The following is a 26,823-nucleotide window of genomic DNA, read 5'->3' on the forward strand; positions in this document are numbered from 1 at the left end:
CACAGAACATATCGACCTCTGAGGATGGGGAGCAGCTTATCTATCAGAACTTTTAATCAGCCTGACATGCAAAATTATCAGCTTGTGCTAAAGTATCATCTCAGTAGGAATGTGGGACAGTGACACAGGAAAAATTCTCAGGATAGAGGCAGTTATATTTGGAGTAGAAAGGATGATCGAGTGGATGGGGCACAAGACTGGGACTAAGGAGACCTGGACTCACCCACAGACTTTCTGGGTGAGTTTGGGCAAGTCAGTCAACCAATCATGTGTCTCATCTGTAAAAACACATACCTGACGGGGTGTTGTGAGGATAAAATACATCAGTGACTGTGATTATGAGGGCCATATAAATACCTAGTGAGAGACATTGATAGAAACTAAGGACACCAGATACAGTTTTGCCCGTTTCCTTTAATTTTAAAAAATGAATAAGGAGACAAAACTTTGTGCCATTCGAATACCAAATAGATTTTTTTGTGTGCGTAAAACAATACATAAACCTTGGTGGTTGTTCGGTTTCTGGGTTTTGTTTTGTTTTTTCCTCCATAATACAGCAAATACTCAGAAAAGGGCAATATTGTTTCTATTGCATATTAAAAAAAAAGTCATCCCTATGACATAATTCCTTTTTTTCCTTCATATTTTGTTTAAAAAAAAAGTTCACAAATACTAGTAGGAAATTTGCCCCTCACCCCTCCAAAAAAACAAACGAAACAAAAAAACCCCACCCCACACATCTTAAAAAACAAATCAGTAAATTGTTAAATGGGTCAGGTATTACAAGCACACATTTACAAGCACATCACATTAGTAACACTGTATAATGCTTTAGACCATGCCGAACCATATGTATGTGTATAAAGCTATTGGTGAAATGGTTCATAGCAGCAGAGTAGGAAGGTTCCACAGTACCTGTAGAGATATTTGGATGAGTATGACAGTCCAAAGTGGATTAACAAGCTAAAATGCATGGCTCACTTAGTCAACAGCCGTGAAATGTGCTTTGATTTAAATGGCTACCCTAAATTACCTGGAATTATCATCTCGTTTCTATGGGATGGACAGTTGGTGTAGTGGCTATTTTACAAACTGGCACATTTCAACAGTTACTCTTGCAAACTCACATAAGTAATCTTGACTTCCATGAGTAGTTCCATTGAAGTTATTGGGTCTCATGAGAGTAAGGACTCTTTACACAATTAAGGGTTTGCAGAGTCAGGCCCTAGCAAAGCAGTGGACTTGGGTTTCTACACCCTTCACCACTCATTAGGAAATGAGTAAAGACTAGACAGGATCATTTGGAGACACTAGATACAGAATGCCTTCCTAGGCAAGGTGGCCCACAGATTGAAAGGTGTTTTTGATGAGCTAGTTGTCTGGCCTCTTCAGTGGGGAAACAAGAATGAGGATCAGAGAAGGATGCTGGACAGACTGTGTTTCTCATGACCTGCGAGTACTGCAAAGAGGCACTAATTTCTGAACTCTGGGGTGTACATATTTCCAACATCAAGCAGTAGGATGGACACGCATCTCAATATTTTCTACAACTAGCTCTAGCTTCAATTTTAATTTTGATGACATTTCTCTTCAGTAAATATCACAGCCAAGGGTTTCAAAAGTAACTAGTGATTTTGGCCACCTCAATTTTTGTTTGCCCAGCTGGAGCTCCTTAAAGGAACCTGATTTTCACAAGATACATGCTCAGCACTCTCTGAAAGTTAGGCCCCTAGATGTCTCTATTGAGCACCCAAAAATTAAGGCATCCAAAGTCACCAGTCCCACAAAAAATTTTGGACTACAGTTTTAGGCCGATACAAGAACAGTTTTCTCTTCAATTCCCAGTCCCCCTGCCCCTGAATAAAAGGCCATTAAAGTATATAGATTACATAATCTGATTTGAGGATATATGATTCTATTGAATATCTTACAGGAGCTATACAAATTATCTTAAAATCACAATAAATGTCAAATCTATATTATACATCTCTATGTAATGTTAAGATGTACTAGAAACTATGAGTGAATCCACCCTTGTGCAGTGAGCTCACATGAAGCCTCTGTACCACTTGTCCCAGTTAAGCTTTCCCTAATAGTTCCCTGTGCTGGGCTTCCGAGCATGGGTGAATTTCAACCCTTCTGAGCAGGAGGTGCTGTGACATTGTTCTAATATTCTGTTATGCTGTTGCTTGCACATTAGGTGAGTCACGCCTATGTGAGACAGTAAACTCACCAATTTCCCACCCAGCCACTGAGTCAGATGTATCCTGTCAGGCTGAGGGGAGAGGGAAAAGAAATTGTATAGTAGTGGTGTTTGTAATATTGACAGAGGGAGAGAGCACAAGATTGTCTAGTGGTTTGATCTCGGGACTGTTAATTGGAAACCCCAGTGGCCCAATCATCATTTCAAAATGCAGTTCCTACTCCCTTTGTAGTTTTGGGCAAGTCACATCCCCTGTCTCAATTTCTTCATCTCAGAAAATATGTCCTATATAACTTACCTCACAGGGCTGTTGTGCAGGTAAGGAGCCAACTGCTCCAGTTGTATTCAGTACTGTTTCAAAAGTGCTTTGAAGATTAAAAGAGCCATATAAGTGCTCTATATTGTCATAATTTCTTTCTGGATTTCATTTGAAGGGGGAAATCTCTATGAAATGAGTTTCATTTCTCCTCAGATCCTGTCCAGCTAAGGAAACTGTCCTAGGGACTCCCTTTCTGTTTTGCAAGCAAAGACAAACACATTTCAGGGAATGGGAGAAGTACAACAAAATGTAGGGAATTTTAGCTAGCCAGAGACAACATGGAATAGCTTCAGATGTTCCAGGAAGCAGCATAGGTGAGATCAGACACCTCTCACTTCACAACAACACAATTCAGAGCTCTTTAAAAAATAGCCTTTAGATGTCTCCAGGAAAATAGTCATTCAAAGGAGGACTCATTCCACCACATTTCTATACCTGGCTGTGGTGAGAAGTTCAGGCAAGGGGGAAGACACCGATGAGGTGATATTTCCTTTCGGCTCCAGAAAGTGTACTCATCATGCAAGTAATGCTTTGCTAAGTACAAGGCCAGAGCCTGCAGTCCTGACTTGGACAACAGGACTGCAGGGTTCAGTTGCAGAGTTTCATTCACAAACTGCATGATCCAAGTCCCCTTGAAGATAATGGGAAAGACTCCCATTGACTTCAGTGGGCTTTGGGTCAATCCCACATTCAGATAGAAAGATGATGCAGCTGAGTTACTAGTCCCCCAAAACTCCCTCCAGTATAAACAAAAGGACATTGTGACCCCCTTTATAGACATACATTAGTAGCTGAAATGGTCTGAAATGCTTACAGATTAGAACAGATATATTTATACAATACCATGCTTTCCAAAAAATCCAAGTAGAAAAGTTTTACAGCACATTATACAGGTCCTTCTAACGTCTATAAAACATTTACTGAAATCACCAAATTACAAGTCATCACTAACATACAGTACTATGCTAGTTTTTTCTTTTATATAATCATTACTTATAATAATAATAATAATTAAAAATCATTTAAAACAAGTGTACAATGGTCATTTTAAAATTAACTGGTTAATACATTTTGTGCAAAACAAGCAGCCTCTATAATTAAGTGAAGCATGTATTTATTTATTTATTTATTTATTTATTTATTTATTTATACAAAAAATAACACACACAAAAAGAGAGTTCTTTCAGAAATGTGTCTCCTTTTCTGTGATGGCTGAAATGTTGCCATCGCCTTTCAGTTTGGCATCACAATCGTTTACTGTAGCAGCGTATGCCCCTGCTCCAAGCTTCCCTCTCATCTTCAGATCTGGGCAAGGTACGACCAGCTTCCTGAATTTCTGAAACATTGGAGAAAATGGAAGACATTATCTCTCTCTCTCTTAGATAGAAACACACACATATGCAGCCAGAATCATCATCATCTCCTCATAGCAGGAATGTCTATAGAATCTCTCTTCTCTGCAGACCCATTTCATTCCACTGGAACCCTGTGTGAACCACTTAATCGGTGTAACAAGCTACACATCACACCACCCACTTCCACAGCATTCCAATCCAAAGGCTCGAAGATGAAAGCAAACCCTCACGTGCTTGATCAAAAGCTTAGTTTCACAATAGATGCAGGGCAATATTCATTCCTCTGCAGAGGGTGAGCACAAAGACGAAGGCTCCACTTATGCAGGTGAATTTGATGCAGTCCAGCAAGATGCAGTGAGAAGAGTATTAGATCAGATCTGCAAGAGCTTTTCATAGGGGGTCTGAATATTGAACAGAAGCTACAGTTGCAAAATGTATCTGTGTTTACCTAAAAATATCCTTTCTTTAAGAAATAAGGTCCACAGATCGGTTACAATGGTACTTCAGCCTGCTTGCAGCTTTGGGACAGAGTCAGACCCGTCACTCCTTGGCAGCAAAGGAATGCCCTGCCTCCTAGATTGCCTCCAGGTGAGAGTTTCCATAGCCAAGATCATTCCAATCTGCTTTACTGAATTACTGATAATGCTAAATATACTTTGAGGAAAAGCACAACAATTTCTCCTAATGCAAAGCATGATAAGTCGCACCTAATGATATGTCAAATTCCATCTCTATTCTGAATGATCCATTTGTTTCAGGGTGGGCCAGATCAGTGGATTTTATTACTCAAAGAAAGGACATTTTTCAGGTTGGCATGGATACATTTTGCATGCTAAGATTCCCAGATCCATTACAATGCGATTTCATTAAATATGGCACCAGGAAGGGAAGCAGGATTATTCTATAAATATGGACATCTGAGACGAGAATGATTGTATATAACTCTCCTCCATCTTCCCCTGAGCACTAAGCTATGAGGAAGACTTCTGCCTCCAAAAAAAAAGGAAATAACGAAATGATATTGGCTAAGATTGGATGACCAATACACAGAATTCAGTGAAACGATGACCATCTAATAGATTTCAGTACAGAAGACATGACTTCTTTGCCTTGAGATTGTCAGTGCTCTTAATGACTGGATTTTTATGCTTAACCAAAGAAAGAATATTTCTTGAATTCACTTAGGAAATGAATGCTACGATAGCTACGAAGACTAGCTGTCTGAATTAAAGAACAATGCTGGGACAGTCTTGTTAGAGACAACTCCCAACTTCAAATTAAAAAAAGTAGCCATCGGGAGTCTACTCTAATGGATAGGAAGTATAACACCACCTTCTGCTCGGTAAAATCTGGATAGTGCTGTAAGGAGTAGAATGGGGTTCCATGATAGTGCTCTATGATCTTGTTAGAATAAGGCTGATGCTGTAAGGAAGCATTTAATGTGGGATTGGTACAGAGCTACCTTTTCTTGAACATACTGAGAACATTATTCAACAGAGACTTGACTCTTTTGCTTGGACACTCTTATAGACCCACAATAAAGCCCTCCTAGGGGAACTCAAGGCTCCATTTCATTGATTTAACATGGTAGTAAACTATGGACTTTGCACCAGCCATTAGAATCGGTTCTATTTGTTGCCTTCTCTTTGGGGTGCACAACAGCAATAATCCCGTTATCCAAGTGTACGTTGTAAAGCTGTCTGGTCCAGGAAAGAGCATTGGGTTTTGCAAAAGTACACCTTCTCTGCTAGACAGAAACATCCAACGATCCAATGCTAGGTTAATCAGGCCTGAAAGTCATAGCCTCCGCAGCCAGTATAACTCTTTGTAAGTATCACTGCCACTCGCTCCCATCTTTTGGATTCTCCTGGGCAGTCATGGAAAAGGTGTGAAGACATATAGCAGGGACTTTGCCCAGCTTTGCAAATGTCACCTCACATCTTGTGTCCTGACACAGAGAGGCCACAGGACACTTAATTTGCTGTTCCAGATGCAGAGAGGTCAAACACCAGCCCACCAAACTGACTTACAAAGAGTGAGATGTTTCTGGGTGTAGCAGTCACTCTGTTAAACTGACTTCTGCCATATAAGTCTTGGTGTTAATCTTCCCCTTGATGGGCAGTGCACACAGAGATAAGAAACTACTCCCCGCAAACAGGAAAATTTCTCTCTGGGGTAGAGCTGATTATGGTCTTCCCAGTTATTATGAAAATCCTCTCAAACGTGTTGACTGTCATGACCAGAATAGGCCTGTTACCCCTGGACGGAGCCGTGATTTCAGACCTCAGTTAATCATTGCCTTCTAGCTGGTGGATGCTTTGCTCCCTCTTCCTAGTACCCGTTCCCAAAACTGAATTGGGAAGATCCCTTAAAAAAAGTAAAAATCTGATTGTCTGCATTCTCCATTTGTGGGATGGGAGAATATACAGCTGGAGCTGGATCTTTGCCAACAGATGAGATGGAGTCAGATGGCAAGGTGAAACTCAGATTTACAGTATAGGTATCATATGAACCCTGAAATTCTGAAGCATGCTTATGTATGAGAACAGAATTCTCCAATTCAGTCCAATGATGGTAAATGGAAATTCTTTGAAGACTAACCTCCATGAGGAAGTTATTTAGATGTTTTAGATCAGGTCATTTTCTGCTTGTCTCTGATTCTCTGAGGCTAGATATAGGATCAGGAATGGGTTGCAATGTTCTGTTCTGAAGTAGACGATAGATGATTTCATTCATGGTGTCTCCTGTCCATGGGTTGCTGAAACTGGGACTGGGGCAAAGTGGTTCCTGAAATTCTTGCGCAGCTCCGTAGGATAAGCTCTATGGACCAGGTCCGTATTTGATCAAAGGTATAAGTAACCCTTTTGCTCTCAGACTGAGAGAGACTCCCAATTGATGCCTGGCTAACTCAACACAGCCGGTTCAGAGACATGCTGACCCTGACAGACTAAGGCAACAGAAGGTCGCTGCTGACCCTGTGCTTGTTCTAGCTACCACTTGCAAAGAAGTAGTTCATGGACTGCTTCAACTTGCCATACAACCTGTATATTCCTTTCTGTAGTCTCAGGCAAGAGTCAGGAGTGTAAGTTGACTTTTCTGATTATTCTGAATAGCCTCAGATCTCTATAAAGTTTCTCATTGTATCAGTAAAATAGCTGTGAGTCTGATCCCAAGGAACAAAGCCCCACACATGTGAATGAAACTGACTTGAATCCACTTCCCCCACCTTTCAAGGGAGAAGCCCTAAAGCATACAGTTTTTAGGTTGCAAGGGATCATGCTTGTAGTACTGGCTGCCCATGTTAGCACTGCTTGGGAAACTTAGAGTGTCCAAAGACCATTCATATTTGTTGTTTATTTCTCATTCTTGGTCTGATGCCCCCAGAGAGTTTTCATGCCGAAAGAAGGGGACTAGACTTGACTCCCTGTGAACTACTATATCGTGAGGCCACTCTTTCAGATAACAATCTCCCCTAGTTAGAACCACCAAGTCCATGATTACCAGGAAAACTAACCACATCAATCTGTGATAGTAAATTTTGACTGGCACACACTAAGGAATCATCGGGGCTTACAAAATGGTGGCCAGGGTAGAAAGAATCCCCTTACTGCCTCCTGGTTCTTCCACCTCCAGGTTGCTATCCCTCTCATCAGTCTATAGCGACATGCTGGGGAGGGAGAAGTAGAGGTGGAGGCAACCTACAACACAGGCTGGGAACAATAATCTCGACATTAGGGCCTGGTTATCCAGAGTAGCAGCTGGGCATTATAGCCCAACAATGGTGACTGCAGCAGCAGCTGGGGATGACAGCCTTAAACTTTCCCAGTCTTTCAGATGTGGCAGGAAATGCCTATTCCATTAGTCTACCCTCTTAGGGGGCATGGAGGGACATATAGCCAGTGATGAGCTGCCAAAATCTTAACAAGTGGTTCCCTCCTCACCCCACAAGGGGATCATTGCCCATCCCCACCCCCCCCGGGACTCCTGCCCCATCCAACCCCCCGCGTTCCTTGATGCCCCCCCAGGATCCCTGCCCAATCTACCCCCTCCCCTGTCCCCTGACTACCCCTAGAACCGGGCAGGAGGGTCTCGTGGGCCACCGTAGTGGGTGCCCACCCCACCCTAAGAGCCAGAGGGACCTGCCGGGGGGTGAGGTGGGGAGTCCTGGTGATGCTTACCTGGGGCAGCTCCCAGGAAGCATCCGGCAGGTCCCTCTGGCTCGTAGGGGTGGGGGAGCATAGCTGGGCGTGGGAGCAGGGGGAGCAGCCACTCCCCCCACTGATCACATCAAAAGTGGTGCCTTAGGCGCCGACTCCCTGGGTGCTCCAGGGCTGGAGCACCCACGGGGAAAATTTGGTGGGTGCAGAGCACCCACCACCCGATCCCAGCTCACCTCTGCTCCACCTCCGCCTCCTCCCCTGAACACCCCACCCCGCTCTGCTTCTCCGTGACCCCTGCCCCGGTTTCCTGCGAATCAGCTGTTCAGCGGGAAGCCCGGGAGGGCTGAGAAGCAGGTGGCAGCTTCCCACTCAGGCCGAGGGGGGCGGAGGTGAGCTGGGGCGGGGAAGCTTGGGGGGCGCGGAGAAGCAGGGCAGGGTGGTGTGTTCAGGGAAGGAGGCGGAGCGGAGGTGAGCGGGGGCCGCGGGTGGAGTGGGGCAGAGCGGGGAGCTGCCGGTGGATGCTCTGCACCCACCAAATTTTCCCCTTGGGTGCTCAGTCGGCGCCTAAGGCTCCACTTTTGGCCGGTTGTTAAATTTAGAAGCCCTTTTAGAACCCGTTGTCCCTCACGGAACAACCGGTTCTAAAAGGGCTTCTAAATTTAAGAACCGGTTCCAGTGAACCGGTGGGAACTGGCTCCAGCTCACCACTGCATTCAGCTTTGTCTCAGGCAGGAGCACACTTCTGAAGTGCCATTTACAATACACAGAGCACTCTTCTCTGAAAGCGTCTGATCTTCTTTTGTTCTTTCTTTGAATGTATATTACAGTCTGATTCTCTAATGCCGATGTGCATTATTGGTCTTCCTCCTCTACAGAGGAAAACTTCCCTTTGGAGGACTTGGAAGGGTGTGAACACCCTGAGGAATCAGCACAAGTATAGGGCCTGCTTTATTCTGCATGAATCTGCTGTGCTGCCCTCCGTGCGGGTGAGCAGGGAACTGAGCGCCGAGGATTATCCCCAGGCTGAGGCCAAGGGGTCCTCAGCTGGACTGGGCTGTGAGGGAACTGCTCTCTGCCCACAGAGCCAGCCAAGCTGCCCTAGTAGAGACACAATACAATAGGGAGCAGGAAACACACACTGTTCCTTTTGTCACTGGCTTTTTTCAGCATCACTCTGTCTCTAAAGCCCGCAAGGGCACAAATACTGCAATATACTGCAAATACTCAGAGGGGGAGGCGGAGCTGACAGGATCATCTCCCTAAAACCAAATGCAGCCTCAGACACAGCTGGGAATTAGATAGACACATTACTGAGCTGATTTATTAGTATAAAAACATGAAATAAAGTTTGGGATTTCCTTTAGATAAGCTCTGCAGCAGGAAGGGCTCAGTAAGCCACCAGCTGCTGTGGAGGGAGAGAAAACTGGAGGGAACTTCAGGGGATGGGCATAACCCTGGAGCCAGTGACCACCAAATATATTTCTGCCCCCAGCCTGCGAACAGGTGGACATACCATTGTGATGGATCTGTGGACGAAGAAGAATGCTCCTTTTTTGTCTGAGCTGTGGTTAGTCATCAGAAGAGAAGGGTTCATGCTCCTTTACTCACTTCTGCATCAATAAATGTCATTCCAAAAATATGTCTCACCTCTAGAGTGGTTCCCTCTGTCTTCCACAACTTAATGCAGATCCACAAAGGAATACAAACCATGGATGAGAGGGCCATCATCCAGCCTATCCCATAACCCCAGTCTGGGTACGTATACACGTTGTTGTATTTCAAAGGCTTATATTTCACCAAGAAAAAGATGAAGATTCCCTGAAATAAGGTGAGAAATATATTAACTATGTTTAAAGCCACACTGTCTAGGGAAAAAAATAAAATTACTGCACAGGCAGTCTACTGTCCTCCGGTAATCTGAAGTAGTGTAAGCTTTGAAGTCAGAGAGAGACAGACACCAATATCCTTTTTTTATGTCCATCTCAAATAATTTACATCTCAGTTCCTTCCATAGAAGCGAGCCACCTTTCAAGTTTAAATCCTATTTAACTTTCACTTGACAATAAAACTTGCACTTTGATGGCAAAGCATAACTGCAGAGCAAAGATTAAGTTTTGGGTCTGGTAATCTAGGTGTGTTAGGAGAAATGAGCAAGATGGTTTCAAATCTATCACTATTAGAAAATAGGGGCTACATTATTGGTCTTGAGCCAGTCTCTACATTTGCACCCACAGTTTTGCATGTGAAATCTTTTGCATGTGAAAAAGCTCATATTTGTATGCACAAATCTCAGATGTCCAAATGAGGAGTTTGCTTTTTCCTGTTACAGGAAGCATTAGAATTATGTGCACAGGGAAAATTAAGTTAACATTGATTCTTACCAAATCTACTGTAAGCTTCTTCAATTAAAATATATGCCAAATGCCATGATGATTACTTTTCTATTTTTGTAATTCATTAGCCTCAAACATATGGAAAAATAATCTGCAGAAAACCTACGTATTCCCAACCAAATTTATTCAGATTAATACTTACAGCACAAATACCAGGAGTTAGGACCATCCAACACCATTTAATTAATGACAATGGTCTGTACCCAATCATATCTTCAATGTTATCATAAAAGCGATTGCTGCCTGCCCAAAAAAAAAAAATCAAACCAAAACTGAATATAGAATGTTTCTGTGAGCAATTGCAAAGACTAGGATTATTTAGCCTGGAAATGAGAAGAGTTAGAAGGGACATGTCTGTGATGAGGCCCTTCCCGGGATGGACATACATCACGCTCAATGTGCTCCCTGAATACTAGGACACCAAGGCTGGAAAGGAAAGGCAGGGCCGGGGATATGCATCTGCCCAGTGGGAAATAAGGACCAACCAGCTGCCAAATCCTAATGGCTTCTGGTCAGTATCAATCTGAGCAGGGCCCATTTAAGACATAGAGGCTGCAGCCTCATGCCTTAGGCCCCTGGTCCTGGGGACGTGTGACATCAGAACCTCAGCTTTCATTTTACAAAAGTACATTTCTAGCCCTTGTCACTGCAAAGAGAAGCTTAAGAAGGTGGCTTCTGTGTAACCAAGGCAACCATGGTTGCCTGAGTCTGCAGACAGCCAGAAACAAGAGCTGGGACCCTGCTATTGACACTTCTGCCTCTCTGGCCAGGGAGTGAGGGGGACCCCCGCTTCCACTCCTGGAACCCCAGAGGGAAAGAAAGCCCTGCCCCTGCTCCTGCCTCTTTGGACGGGAGAGGTCCCCTCCTTCCACTGCCACTCCTAATGGGAGGTGGAGCCATGATACAAGGGCAGAGCCATGGAGGCCCCTGTCATGGTGTGACAAGGGCCATATGTCACTTTAAATCTGGTCCTAAAACTAAGGTCATAAGTGTATGACTTCCATAAACACACAATAATGTAGCAGTCTTCAGTAACTCACCATAAACCCAGCCTATGCAGATGCATTCAAATATAGCCACAAAAAGAAGGCACATTCCACTGGCTGCATAGGAGTCAAACAGCTGGAAAACGTACATTCCACCCTTAAACACAAAAGACAGAAAAGGGAAACCAAAATAGACTGTGGAGGTCTGTTGGGAATATTTCAAAGCACAAATATTATTTTAATTGCACAGTCATTCTCGTTCAGTAATGAGGGATGATAATTTGTCAGTGATTTGTTATTGTGAAGGCTCTTTTTTCCTACTCCCTTAGCCTGTTAAATACTGCACATTTGCATTAAGATAGTAAATGTCTTGGGAGCGGAAGGGAGACGGGAACAAGGCCCATCTGAATTAATGTCGTGTTCTAGCTGAACTTAGAATAACAGAGCATGACATTTCATCCTTTTCTGAAATGTTCTTCGCATTCAATCCTATTTTCAACTTCACTGTTACAGCACCAACATTCAAATGACTGAAAATGCTTATGATCTCCCAAGTCCTGCACAAAAATGTGCAGATTTCTTCAAATGTCTGTTACACTACTATGTAAAAAGCATTAGCTAAATCCTGAGAAAGCTCACAGAACAGTAACTCCTATGGAACATGGTCTCATAATCAGGTGCACCCACTTACACAAGGTTTGCATTTAGTTCAAGATCTTTTAGATGCTTTGCTCATCTAAGTCTTTATCATGTAACAACGATCAATTAATTAATGGTAATTTACTGGTAGGCTTTTGTTTAATTTCTTTCCCTTTCAGATGAAAAGCTGCTTTTCTAATGGTTTTAAAATAGAGCTCCCTAAATAATATGAACATTCCAGAAATAGAGCGTGACAGGCAAACAGCGTCCTAGTTCAGCAAAATCTTCATCATCTACAAAGCACAAGCCAATAGAAGTCAGCTTTTTCTGGGCTTTGGTGGCATGCAAGCAAGGCTTAATTTGTGCCAGAGCCAAACCCTGGCACCTCTATGCTTGACACTTCATAGCCCCGACACCTCTGGGTTTGCTGCATCAGTTATAAATGTAGAAGAATTGCTTGAGCCCCAGCACCTCTTTCATTACAAATTAAGCACTGCATACAATCCATGCATAACATCCTTTTAAATGGTCCTCCCTGATTACCTGAAGTATGCAGTACAACTGTGCCAAGCTAACATGGCACAAAGAAGTAAAATTCACTAGCCTACCTGTAATTTTTCCTTCTCTGAAGTGGTCACCTTGTGCTCCATGATCCCTTACAACTAAGCTATTCCTTCTCATCCTCCCAGAACAAAGGCTCTTTTGTTTTTTGTAACCTCCTCTCTCTACTATTGCTGGGAGAATATTTTTTGGCAAATATTTTTGCTGAAAAATACATTTTTGAGGCTGCAAAACTATTTGTGAATTCGGGTTGAATTCAACGAAGTGGAAATTAGGGCTATTAAGTGATTTAAAAAATTAATCATGATTAATCGCACTGTTTAAACAATAAAATACCATTTATTTAAATGTTTTTGGATGTTTTCCACATTTTCAAATATATTGATTTCAATTACAACACAAAACACCGTGTACAATGCTCACTTTATATTTATTTTTGATGACACATATTTGTGCTATAAAAAACAAAAGAAATTGTATTTTTCAATTCACCTCATACAAATACTGTAGTACAATCTTTATCATGAAAGTTGAACTTACAAATGTATAATTATGTACAAAAATATGCATTCAAAAATAAAACAAAGTAAAAATTTAGAGCCTACAAGTCCACTCAGTCCTACTTCTTGTTCAGTCAGTCACTCAGACAAATACGTTTGTTTTCATTTGCAGGCGGTAATGCTGCCCGCTTCTTGTTAACAATGTCACCTGAAAGTGGGAATAGGTGTTCACATGGCACTGTTGTAGCCAGTGTTGCAAGATATTTACGTCAGATGGGTAAAGATACATATGCCCCATATGGCTTCAGCCACCATTCTAGAGGAAATGCATCCATGCTGATGATGGGTTCTGCTCAATAATGATCCAGAGCAGTGCAGACTGACAGATGTTCACTTTCATCATCTGAGTCAGATGCAACCAACAGAAGGTTGATTTTCCTTTTTGGTGGTTCAGGTTCTGTAGTTTCCATATTGGAGTATTGCTCTTTTATGACCTGGTCTACACTACGAGTTTATGTCGGATTTAGCAGCGTTAATTCCGAATTAACCCTGCACCCACACAATGAAGCCATTTTTTCGACATAAAGGGCTCTTAAAACCAATTTCTGTACTCCTCCCCAACGTGGGGATTAGTGCTGAAATCGACATAGCCGTTTTGAATTAGGGTTAGTGTAGACGCAATTCGAAGGTATTGGCCTCCGGGAGCTATCCCACAGTGCACCATTGTGACCGCTCTGGACAGCACTCTGAACTTGGATGCACTGGCCAAGTGTACAGGAAAAGCCCTGAGAACTTTTGGATCTCATTTCCTGTTTGACCAGACGAGCTCATCAGCACAGGTGACCATGCAGTCCCAGAATTGAAAAAGAGCTCCAGCATGGACTGAATGGGAGGTACTGGATCTGTTTGCTGTATGGGGAGAGGAATCCATGCTATCAGAGTTACGTTCCATAAGACAAAATGCCAAAACATTTCAAAAAAATCTCCGAGGCCATGAGGGACAGAGGCTACATCAGGGACACAACACAGTGCCGCATGAAACTTAAGGAGCTCAGACAAGCGTACCAGAAAACCAAAGAATCAAACGGATGCTCCGGGACAGAGCCCCAGACATGCTGCTTCTATGCAGAGCTACATGCAATTCTAGGGGGGGCCGCCACCGCTAGCCCACCCCTGTCCGTGGACTCTGACGATGGGATACTCTCCGCCATGGTTGAGGATTTTGCAGATGGGGAAGATGAGGAGGAGGATGAGCTTGGGGAGAGCACACAGCACACCGTTCTCCCCGACAACCAGGATCTTTTTATCACCCTGACTGAAATATCCTCCCAAACCAACGAAGCCAGAGAAGGGACCTCTGGTGAGTGTACCTTTTAAAATATATTACATGTTATAAAAGCAAGTGTTTTTTAATGATTAAGTATCCCTGAGGACTTGGGATGCATTCATGGCCAGTACTGCTACTGGAAAAGCCTGTTAACGTGTCTGGGGATGGAGCAGAAATCCTCCAGGGACATCTCCATGAAGCTCTCCTGGAGGTACTCTAAAAGCCTTTGCAGAAGGTTTCTGGGGAGAGCAGCCTTATTCCATCCTCCATGGTAGGACACTTTACCACGCCATGCTAGTAGCAAGTAATCTGGTATCATTGCATGACAAAGCCTGGCAGCGTATGGCCCCGGTGTTTGCTGGCATTCAAGCAACATCTGTTCTTTGTCTCTGTGTTATCCTCAGGAGAGTGATATTATTCATGGTAACCTGGTTGAAATAGGGGAATTTGATTAAGGGGACATTCAGAGGTGGCCGTTCCTACTGGGCTGTTTGCCTGTGGCTGAAAAGAAATCCTCCCTGCAGTTAGCCACGCGGTGTGGGGGGGGGACCATTGGAGCTGAGCTGTTCGCGTTTGGCTAGCAGGGATCTTCCCTGATACCAGCCAGGCGGTTGGGGGAGGGCAAAAGTGATCATTCCAGAGAATTGGATGGGGGGAGGGGGTTAGTTTGGTTTTTGCTGCTGCACGTTAACAGGAAAACTGCAGCAATAAATGGCCAACTCAATGGGCTTTGCTTGGTATGGGAAAAGAGGGGGCTGCTGTTATGAAAGTTGCAGAAGCTGAAAGACTATGGCTTACCATGGTCACCTGCAAGCCGAATTCTGTTGCCCGGCACTGTGTGTGTGATCTGCAACACCAAAGCCGCAGGCACTCAATATAAGATGCAAAATGCGACCTTGTACCAAAATCACATTTGCTAATGTGAATAGTGTTGTTCATCGTGAAAGAGTATAGCCATTGTTCTGTAAAATGTATCTTTTTAAATACTTCACTCCCTTTTTTTCCTCCAGCAGCTGCAAATATTTCAAGCCTCCCTCCTCCGTCCCAGAGGCTATCTCTGATAAGGTGGTGAAAAAACCATACGTGTGATGAAATGTTCTCTGAGCTCATGCAGTCGTCCAACACTGACAGAGCTGTGTGGAGGGACACAATAGCAGAGTACAGGACAGTGGCCGATGAACATGAGGAGAGGTGGCGGCAGGAAGATCAGAGGAGGCATGAGGAAACGCTGAGGATACTGCGGGATCAAACGGACATGCTCTGACGTCTGGTGGAGGTTCATGAATGGCAGCAGGATCACTGACTGCCGCGGCAGCCCCTGCTTAACCGCCCTCCCTCCTCCCCAAGTTCCATAGCCTCCTCACCCAGACGCCCAAGAACATGGGGTGGGAGGCTCCGGGCACCCAGCTACTCCACCCCAGTGGACAGCCCAAGCAACAGAAGGCTGGCATTCAACAAGTTTTAAAGTGGCCTTTTCCTTCCCTCCAACCCTCCTCCCACACCCCACCCGGGCTACCTTGTGAGTTATCTCCCTACTTTTATAATCAATTAAGAAAGAATACATGTTTTTTAAATGATAGTGACTTTATTTCCTTTGCAAGCAAGCTGTGATCGAAAGCGGGAGGGCGGGTGGCTTACAGGGAATTAGAGTAAACCAAGGGGGCGGGTTTTCATCAAGGAGAAACAAACAGAAGTGTCACACAGTACTCTGGCCAGTCATGAAACTGGTTTTCAAAGCTTCTCTGATGCACACCGCTTCCTGCTGTGTTCTTCTAACTGCCCTGGTGTCTGGCTGCGCGTATTCAGCAGCCAGGCGATTTGCATCAACCTCCCACCCCACCATAAACGTCTCCCCCTTACTCTCACAGAGCACACAACAAGCAGCAATAACAATAGGAATATTGGTTTCACTGAGGTCTGAGCGAATCAGTAAACTGTGCCAGCGACCCTTTAAATGTCCAAATGCACATTCTACCACCATTCTGCACTTGCTCAGCCTATAGTTGAACAGCTCCTGACTACTGTCCAGGGTGCCTGTGTATGGCTTCATGAGCCATGGCATTAAGGGGTAGGCTGGGTCCCCAAGGATAACTATAGGCATTTCAATATCCCCAACAGTTATTTTCTGGTCTGGGAAGTAAATCCCTTCCTGCAGCTGTTTAAACAGACCAGAGTTCCTGAAGATGCGAGCGTCATGAATCTTTTCCGGCCATCCCACATTGATGTTGGTGAAATGTCCCTTGTGATCCACCAGTGCTTGCAGCACCATTGAAAAGTACCCCTTGCGGTTTGTGTACTGGCTGCCCTGGTGGTCCGGTCCCAAGATAGGGATATGCGTTCCGTCTATGGCCCCACCACAGTTAGGGAATCCCATTGCAGCAAAGCCATCCACTATGACCTGCACATTTCCCAGGCTCACTACCCTTGATACCAGCAGATCTTTGATTGCGTTGGCTACTTGCATCACAGCAGCCCTCACAGTAGATTTGCCCACTCCAAATTGATTACCGACTGACCAACAGCTGTCTGGCATTGCAAGCTTCCACAGGGTTATTACCACTCGCTTCTCAACTGTGAGGGCTGCTCTCATCTTGATATTCTTGCACTTCAGGGCAGGGGAAAGCAAGTCACAAAGTTCCATGAAAATGCCCTTACGCATGTGAAATTCGGAGCCACTGGGAATCATTCCAGACCTGCAACCCTATGCGGTCCCACCATTCTGTGCTTGTTTCCCGAGCCCAGAATCGGCATTCCACGGCATGAGCCTGCCCCATTAACACCATGATCTCCAAATTGCGGGGGAACGCGGTTTTAGAGAAAAGTGTGTTCAGTCCTCATCACCGTGCTGCCGTCGCCTCCTTGCCTGGTTTTGCAGGTGCTGGTTCTGCATACACATTAATGCGCGAGGTGTTTACAATGGTCATAACTGCTGTGGTGAGCTGAACAGGCTCCATGCTTGCTGTGCTATGGCGTCTGCTCCTGCTTGGGCAATCCCAGGAAAAGGGCGCGAAACGATTGTTTGCCGTTGCTCTGTCAGAGGGAGGGGTGACTGACAACATGGCTTACAGGGTTGGCTTACAGAGAATTAAAATCAACGAAGGGGATGGCTTTGCGAGAATCAGAATGGCCCCCTCAAGGATAGAACTCAAAACCTCAAGGATAGAACTCAAAACTGGGTTTAGCAGGCCATTGATTTCACAGAGGGAGGGTGGAGAAAATAAATACAAAACAAATCTGGTCTATTTCTTGTTTTGATCCACTTCATCTATCTTTATACATCTTGCTGGCAGCAGACTGTGCAGTACGACCGCTAGCCATCATCATCTCCTGGGTGCTCGGCAGAAGACGGTCCAGTATGACTGCTGGCCATCATCTTCTGCTGGCTGCAGATTAAAAGACAGTGCACTGCCAGTAGGACTGAATCGCCATGAGACAAAACTTAAAAGGGAAATGACTGGGCTGACATGTTTGCCCAGGCGCCCCTGACCTCATCGACGTCGGTTAAAAGAGCACCCTGGACTACATCGATGACGGCTACAGTCATACTGCACTGTCTGCTGCCAAAAGGCAATAAAATGTTGCTGTGTAGGAATGCAGTATTATGTCTGCCAGCACCCAGGAGACAGATGGTGATGGTTAGCTGAGCGGGCTCCATGCTTGCTGTCGTATGGTGTCTGCACAGGTAACTCAAGAAAAAAGGCACAAAACAATTGTCTGCCCTTGCTTTCACAGAGGGAGGGAGGGAGGGAAGGGGAGCCTGACGATATGTACCTAGAACCACCAGCGACAATGCTTTAGCCCCATCAGGCACTGGGATTTCTACCCAGAATTCAAATGGGTGGCGGAGACTGCGGGAACGGTGGGATAGCTACCCACAGTGCAACGCTCCGGAAGTCGACGGTTGCCTCAGTACTGTGGACACACTCCGCCGACTACATGCACTTAGAGCATTTGTGTGGGGACACACACAATCGACTGTATAAAAACGCTTTCTACAAAACCGATTTCTATAAATTCGACCTAATTTCATAGTGTAGACAAGGCCTAAGACTTCTGAAAGCATGCTCCACACCTTGTCGCACTCAGATTTTGGAAGGCACTTCAGATTCTTAAACCTTGGGTCGAGTGCTGAAGCTATCTTTAGATATTTCACATTGGTACCTTCGTTGTGTTTTGTCAAATCTGCAGAGAAAGTGTTCTTAAAATGAACAATATATGCTGGGTCATCATCCAAGACTGCTATAACATGACATATATGGCAGAATGCGGGTAAAACAGAGCAGGAGACATACTATTCTCCTCCAAGGAGTTCAGTTACAAATATAATTAACACATTATTTTTTTTGTGAGTGTCATCAGCATGGAAGCATGTCTTCTGGAATAATGGCAGAAGCATGAATGGGCATACGAATGTTTAGCATATTTGCCATATAAATACCTTGCAATGACTGTTACAAAAGTGCCATGCGAATGTCTGTTTTCACTTTCAGGTGACACTGTAAATAAGAAGCAAGCAGCATTATCTCTCGTAAATGTAAACAAACTTGTTTGTCTTAGTGATTGGCTGAACAAGAAGTAGAACTGAGTGGATTTGTAGGTTGTAAAGTTTTACATTGTTTTGTTTTTGAGTGCAGTTATATAACAAAAAAATCTACATTTGTAAGTTGCACTTTCAGTACTTGAATGAGGTGAATTGAAAAATACTATTTCTTTTGTTTTATCATTTTTATAGGGCAAATATTTGTAATAAAATAATAATACAAAGTGAGCACTGTACACTTTGTATTCTGTGTTGTCACTGAAATCAATATATTTGAAAATGTAGAAAAACATCCAAAATATTTAATACATTTTAATAGGCATTCTATTGTTTAACAGTGCAATTAAAATAGATTAATTGTGATTAATTTTTTTGAGTTAATCATGTGATTTAACTACGATTAATCGACAGCCCTAGTAGAAACATTTCATTTTGGCCAGTTTCATGAAACAGCATTCCATTTTGAAATTTTTCCAATTAAATACACACACCCAGGAAAGACACCCAAAAATGACCAAACTGAAACAAAAAACTCAAAAAGAAAATTGCTTTGAATCAATCATAAAGTTTCTGTCCATTGAAAATGATTTTTCAGGATGGGGGTGCGGGTGGGGAAGAGAGTTTCACTTTCACAAAAACAAAAATTAAAAATCAATTTTATGAATTGCCATCTTAGGTTTCGAAAGGTGATAGAAGCTGCTGTAATATGCAAGCTCCATATGTCCTTTAGGACTAACCCAGGCTCAGCTGCTGGGGATCCCTTGCTTATGCTTAGAAATCTTGCCCTCCCAAAGTCAAGCAGCATAGAGCTACAGTTTCTCCTTGTTGGGGACTTTTATTCCCTTCCCCTAGAGCGCAAGCTGATGGAATGAGTCCATATGCACATCTCCTCTTCATCGGTGTTGGGGTCTATGGGGGGCAATCAACAAAATCTTTGTTCTTTGATGTTTCACAATAGCTCATTTGGTTTCAGTGAGCCTTATTGTGGGAAGGGCCTAATACCTTCAGTGTTTTACATGAGTTAATGCTTCTTTCCTGTTTGGCGAATTACCGTTACAGAGGTTTACAAGGCAAACACTAAGGCCAGGTCTACAAACTTCCACCGGTAGAACTACATTGCTCACAGATGTGAAAAATCTACATCTCTGAGTGACGCAGTTATAGTGACCTAATCCCCAGTGTAGACAGTGCTACGTCGACGGGAGGGTTTTCCCCATGAAAACAGCTACTGCCTCTCACAGAGGTAGATATACTATGCTGGTGGGAGAAGCTCTCCTCTCAACCTAGTAGCATCTTCACTGAAGTGCTACAGCAGCACACCTGCACCAGTTTAAGAATAGACCTACCCTTAATATAACCTTATAACACATGGTACTGATGTTATGAGTGAGATCAATATATGTAGCATCCTACAAACATTTCATAAAATCTAAACACTAAACACATTCTTATAAACTTAACATCTGTTTTAAACAGTGCTAACACATAGGTGAGCCAGAATAATTTTCAGCTATATATTGGCCAGTGTTCACGTTAGTCCTCAGGCCTTGGCATCAGCTGGGACCTGGTCTGCCAGTGTCACAGTACTTACTAAAGGAAAACATATTTATAGAAAGTATGGGGAAGACTCCTCTGTATATTTAAATAAGCAGTATCAGAGATTACCTGAAGCATCAAATCATTCTACTACTCTTCTGACCATATCTCTGCAGAGACACAGCTTTAAAGAATTGGGAAATGTGAAAATGCTGTAAAGAAGGACTAGATATTGAAAGAATATTCTATAAGGTCTCTAACACAGAGTTGGACCTTCAGGAAGCTTGAATTCAAGACCCACTCAAAAGTTCAGTTAAGAGAAACTCCAACACATCCCTAGTTCTCAGACAAAATGGGTTTCCTGATCTTTTAAGAACACCATTAGGACCACGTTCTCAGAATCCTCTGAAATGCCCAGATTTGTGGATAGTTTCTAGATTTGAGCAATAAGTCCACAAGTTCTGCTGATTATTCATCCTCTACAAGGCAAAACCCCTCAGGTTCCTTGCCAAAAGTCTCAGATACTGTAGGTCGGCAGTTTGAGAGGATCCTGGCATAGGCATTTCTCAATGACTAGGAGATTCAGTGATGCTGAACTGACAGCATTAGGCATTCGAGAGACTATGGGTGCCTGGGCCACTACATTTCTTCTAACTGCTTGAGAATGTAGCATCTTAAATGCCCTATGTTGTGAGTTCTTTGCAGCAGAGTCTGTCCTTGAGCAGGGCTTAGAAAGCACCCCAGAGGCAGTGGGTACTACTGTAAACCTCCAACATAAACCATGAATAATCCACAAAACTTCCCACTCCAGAAGCAAGTGAATTTCACTTGATTAATTTAGGAGTTTTAATTTGTACTTTCTTCTTGTAGCATGGAGCTGCCAGTATGCCATGGAGGTCCAATCATTGTTTTTCACGCCACTGGCAGCCAAATCCAGAAGGAATCTTAAAGGATAGAGAGAGAATCACCTTCTTAACTACTTACAACTCTAGTAAGTTTTAGTGATGAGCTTCCTCAGATAACCATTTGATTAGAATTGAATGGGGTCTTTCTGAGCTCCCTCGGAGGTGCACTGATTCTGGAAAATCCACTAATAAATCAAGATAATATGTAGAGTATAGAGGTGCATCACCACTATGGAATAGTTTCCACAACCAGTCACTATCATACAAAGTATTAGAGTCCCTGGCGGACAAATACTTGGTGCTCCCAGAAGAAATACACATTGTGAAATCTTTTTTGGGGCAACTGGACTAGAACCAGGAATGTCTGGCAGAATGCCCAACGGTGGGCCAGATCCTGAGAGAGTACTAAGGATTTCCTTTCTGTAAACAGATGAAGACAAGGGAGTCAAGCAGTTGGAAGGTTTGATCAGTATATGCAGATAATATCTCATATGAGTGGGCTATCAACAAGTCCTCTGTTACTTTCCTGTCACAGACTGGCCATCAGAGATACCAGCAGACTCGTAAGAAAGCAAGGCACAGGAGAAACTACAAAGAGCATTGTCTGGAATTGCTAACTGGTCCACAATATTGAGAAGTGCAGGAATATTGTGACCAGCTTCCCTGTAGAACGATGAAATCTCTTTATCAGTAAGGACTGGACCCTATGCAGAAATGGGCTTGCACATGGTCAGTCCTTGCCTGCTTGCTGGTCCCAAAGAAGAAGGGGTGACAGAATGGAGGAAGATGAGAAATTTGGAAATTTCTGAGAAGACTCTCCCAGATAGTTCTGAGCATCCAACTGTCTGATGAGGATTTTTTATTTTCATTTGGAAGGCTTGAAAACTTTGGCAGGAAACTCTGTTCGAAGGGGAAAATGGTAAAAACTCAAGTAGTTCTCCCCGTTCTGTTTTTCTTTTTTGGTCATGGCACCAAAGACTTGGATTAACCATCTCAGAAACAGTAGCACAACCTTCGATCTCGGGGGCTACCCAGCCTCACAGTCATAAATATTCTGCTACTTCTTCAACTAAAAATTTTGCTACTGCCCCAGTCTCTGATCTGCCCCTTGAAGAAACAGGGAAGTGCCTTTTTGTTGAAAAAAACCCATATGTTTATAGATGTCATAGATTCATAGATACTAAGGTCAGAAGGGACCATTCTGATCATCTAGTCCGACCTCCTGCACAGCGCAGGCCACAGAATCTCACCCACCCTCTCCTACAAAAAACCTCACCTATGTCTGAGCTATTGAAGTCCTCAAATCATGGTTTAAAGACTTCAAGGAGCAGAGAAGCCTCCCTCAAGTCACCCATGCTACAGAGGAAGGCAAAAAACCTTCAGGGCCTCTCCAATCTGCCCTGGAGGAAAATTCCTTCCCGACCCCAAATATGGCGATCAGCTAAACCCTGAGCATATGGGCAAGATTCACCAGCCAGATACCCAGGAAAGAATTTTCTGTAGTAACTCAGATCTCATCCATCTAATATGTCATCTCAGGGGATTTGGCCTATTTACCCTGAATATTTAAAGATCAATTACTTACCAAAATCCCATTATCCCATCTCCTCCATAAACTTATCGAGTAGAATCTTAAAACCCAGAAAGATCTTTTGCCCCCACTGCTTCCCTTGGAAGGCTATTCCAAAACTTCACCCCTCTGATGGTTAGAAACCTTCGTCTAATTTCAAGTCTAAACTTCCTGGTGGCCAGTTTATATCCATTTGTTCTTGTGTTCACATTGGTGCTGAGCTGAAATAATTCCTCTCCTTCTCCTGTATTTATCCCTCTGATATATTTAGAGAGAGCAATCATATCTCCCCTCAACCTTCTTTTAGTTAGGCTACACAAGCCAAGCTCCTTAAGTCTCCTTTCATAAGACAAGTTTTCCATTCCTCGGATCATCCTAGTAGCCCTTCTCTGTACCTGCTCCAGTTTGAATTCATACTTTTTAAACGTGGGAGACCAGAACTGCATACAGTATTCTAGGTGAGGTCTCACCAGTGCCTTGTATAATGGTACTAAAACCTCCTTATCCCTACTGGAAATGCCTCTCCTGATGCATCCCAAAACCACATTAGCTTTTTTCACAGCCATATCACATTGGCAGCTCATTGTCATCCTATGATCAACCAATACTCCAAGGTCCTTCTCCTCTTCCATTACTTCTAATTGATGCGTCCCCAACTTATAACTAAAATTCTTGTTATTAATCCCTAAATGCATAACCTTACACTTCTCACTATTAAATTTCATCCTATTACTATTACTCCAGTTTACAAGGTCATCCAGATCCTCCTGTATAATATCCCGATCCTTCTCTGAATTGGCAATACCTCCCAGCTTTGTATCATCTGCAAACTTTATTAGCACACTCCCACTTTTTGTGCCAAGGTCAGTAATAAAAAGATTAAATAAGATTGGTCCCAAAACCGATCCCTGAGGAACTCCACTGGTAACCTCCCTCCAACCTGACAGTTCGCCTTTCAGTAGGACCCGTTGTAGTCTCCCCTTTTACCAATTCCTTATCTACCTTTTGATGTTCATATTGATCCCCATCTTCTCCAATTTAACTAACAATTCCCCATGTGGCACGGTATCAAATGCCTTACTGAAATCTAGGTAAATTAGATCCACTGCATTTCCTTTATCTAAAAAATCTGTTACTGTTACTATGTCAGGGATAAGGAGGAGGGAAGAGCAATACTAGGCATAAGCATTCAGGCTTGAAGCTCCTTGCTCAGACAATAATACTTTGTGGGCTTTAAAGTCTTGCTGAAGAAGTTTTAGAGCTATGTCACAAAACTATGCCCTCTCTTTCCTTCATGCTGACAGTTTGGTGCAGGATCACTGCCATTCTGATTGTCCTTTGGTGCTGGCAGGTCTATGGTGCGAGCAGCTAGATACTTCCTGCAATGTTGCTTGGGTGAAAGTTGCAGCCATATCTGGGATTTGTGTGTGTATGTGAGGTGGGGTGGGAGGGAATATTCCAAAATCCCCTGGTCATAAGCAACAAAGATAATCTACATCAATGAATTCAGGCCAGCAATGGCCACTGCAAAACAAGCTTTTGCTTGGCGGGTTAGCTCCCGAGGCTGTCTGGAGGGCTGCTCCATTCCAAATCCCCCAGCATCTAGAAACTGAGAGTAAAATTCACTCTTGAGCAATGAATTCACTCTTGAGCATTAATTTCCAAATCACCCATTTAAAAGGTGCTCAGGCTTTGTGCCTGCTCTCTGCACAGGGGTGAAAGATAAGCTGGATGGGATGCTTGAGAGACTGCTTCGCTATCAGGCTCTGCCTGAGAATCCAGCACAACAGCACCACATGGTGCTCCTCGCTACACCGTGCAGACAAACTCCCAGACAGTGACCGCAAGCTTGCAGCTGCCTGTCTGCTCATTCTGCTTCTTCCCCAGTGCAGCAGAGATTCCTATAACCCTGCACACAACGAAGAGATGTGTGAAAATGCTGCCATCTCCAGCCATGAGAAGGGGAGCCAGTGAGAGGTGGATTGCTTAACCTGGCAAACTAGAGAGGCACTACAAGTCAGCCCCAAGCAGCTGACCTGGCCCGCAGCTCTAACAAATCAGACAACCCGGTTGGGTGCTTCCTGACTCCCAGGCCCTAGGAGAGGAAATCTGGGGCTAGTACGTGTGAGGAAGAGACAAAATTGGGGTTAGAACTGGTCATGGAGGAAGAGGGGACACGTGCAATTGCGGAGCAGGTGCCATAAGGAAGAATGGGTGCATGTTTAAGTCGCTGCCCTGAAGCTCAGGTGATGTGGATTCAATGCCTGGCTCCACTACAGACTTCCTGTGACCTTGAGCAAGTCACCTGAAGAAGGAAGCTGGAGAACCACTGCTCAGTGTGCTTCCCAAGGGTCCGTGGAGGTATTCTGGATGGCTACGTTGTCTGTGAGCCACAATCCAGCCCATCATCTGCCTTACACTGTATGCATGCTTATAGGGAAGTGAAACTAAGGAACTAAACAGTCCTCTGAAAATTTATAAATTGTCTGGAAGTTATTTAGTGCCAAAAGAAATGAGAAACAGGAGTGATAATCAGCAGTGGCATCATGGGCTTTAATGCACTGAGAACTCAGAATGAGCAGACTGACTTGACAGCCTGGATTCTCTCCACGCACCAAGGATTTACTCTGTGATGTGAATTTATCTGGTTACCTTTAGCTTTTGCTGAAGGTACCTTGTGGAGTCACTCAAGTCAAGCATCAAAAAAGCCAAAGTGGACTAGAGCTCTAAAGTACACGCCTCCCAAACTAAATATGTCAGCTGATATCAGAATGAGGGGCAACTTCCCCAAAAAGTGTACACTTGAACAGAGGCATTTAAACAGAGGCATTTAAACAACAGCAAAAATAATCCTTAACTGGTCACTACAGGGACTTTGTATTAGAGAATAATAAAACAAATTTTTAAAAATCACTTTTTTTCCAGCTATATTAAGCTAAAAATTCCCTGACACATGGAACCATTAATTAGCCTAATAGCAGTAATTTGATTCAGTATGTTCTTCAAGTGTTGACATGCTGAGGCACAAACTCTGGATATCTGTTCCCTAACAAACTTGTCATTATCTGTAGATAATGGCCAATTTCTAAAGCACTCTCACTTTGTTATACTTCCAAAGAAACTGAAAGGCTAAGAAATGGTGATTGATGGCCTCTCTCCTGATATTTGCAACATTCTAAATCACATAATACATTAACGAACCTCTACTGTATATGCATAACTGCTCTTGGGTAGCTATTAATTTGTATTTTATTGGCTGCCTGTACTCAATATTTTCACTGTATTTATAATTAGTTACAATACAGATAAGCTAGGCCACATTGTAACTGAAGTGATCAAATAATGGTTTTACAGTAAAGCATCATGATTAATGCTGACATTCCAGTTGATCGGTTGAAAGTTTGCCAGAGGAATCGGATTAAGATAACCATTTCTAGTCAGATACAAAGGCAAATACTATTTTTTCCTTGGTTTACTGAGCATCATGAACTTTCCCAGTAGTTAGTAGGAGTTCTTATTAATACACCTGCTTTGAGTTCATTAGACAGCAACCATAGAAACAGTTTTACTAGCTGGTGACCTACTGAAGAACTGAGTGGTATGTCTACACTGTAATTGGAGGTGTGATTACAGCTCACATAGGCATACCTGCACTAGCTTTAATCTAGCTAGCAGAGCTAAAAATAGCAGCGAAGACCAGGCGGCACAGACTGTGGCATGGGTCAGCAACACAAATATGTACCCAGGCCTCCAGGCAGCTCACACTGAAGCCTGTGCTACCATGTCTTTACTGCTGTTGTTTGCCATGCTAGCTAGAGTAAAGCTCGCA

General features: G+C 43.6%; 1 protein-coding gene across 1 annotated transcript in view; it reads right to left on the reverse strand.

The window, feature by feature from the left end:
- Positions 1-394: 394 nt before the first annotated feature.
- SLC6A11 (solute carrier family 6 member 11) overlaps positions 395-26,823 on the reverse strand; it is a 178,109-nt gene continuing 151,680 nt past the window's right edge. Inside the window, exons 12-15 of the mRNA XM_038410956.2 lie at positions 11,471-11,573; positions 10,573-10,673; positions 9,685-9,855; positions 395-3,858 (exon numbers count right to left, since the gene is read on the reverse strand). Of these exons, the coding sequence (XP_038266884.1) occupies positions 3,706-3,858; positions 9,685-9,855; positions 10,573-10,673; positions 11,471-11,573 (528 nt within the window). The 3' untranslated portion in view covers positions 395-3,705. The remainder of the gene's footprint in view (positions 3,859-9,684; positions 9,856-10,572; positions 10,674-11,470; positions 11,574-26,823) is intronic.

This window comes from Dermochelys coriacea, chromosome 7, assembly GCF_009764565.3.
Source record: "Dermochelys coriacea isolate rDerCor1 chromosome 7, rDerCor1.pri.v4, whole genome shotgun sequence".
Taxonomy (NCBI): domain Eukaryota; kingdom Metazoa; phylum Chordata; order Testudines; family Dermochelyidae; genus Dermochelys; species Dermochelys coriacea.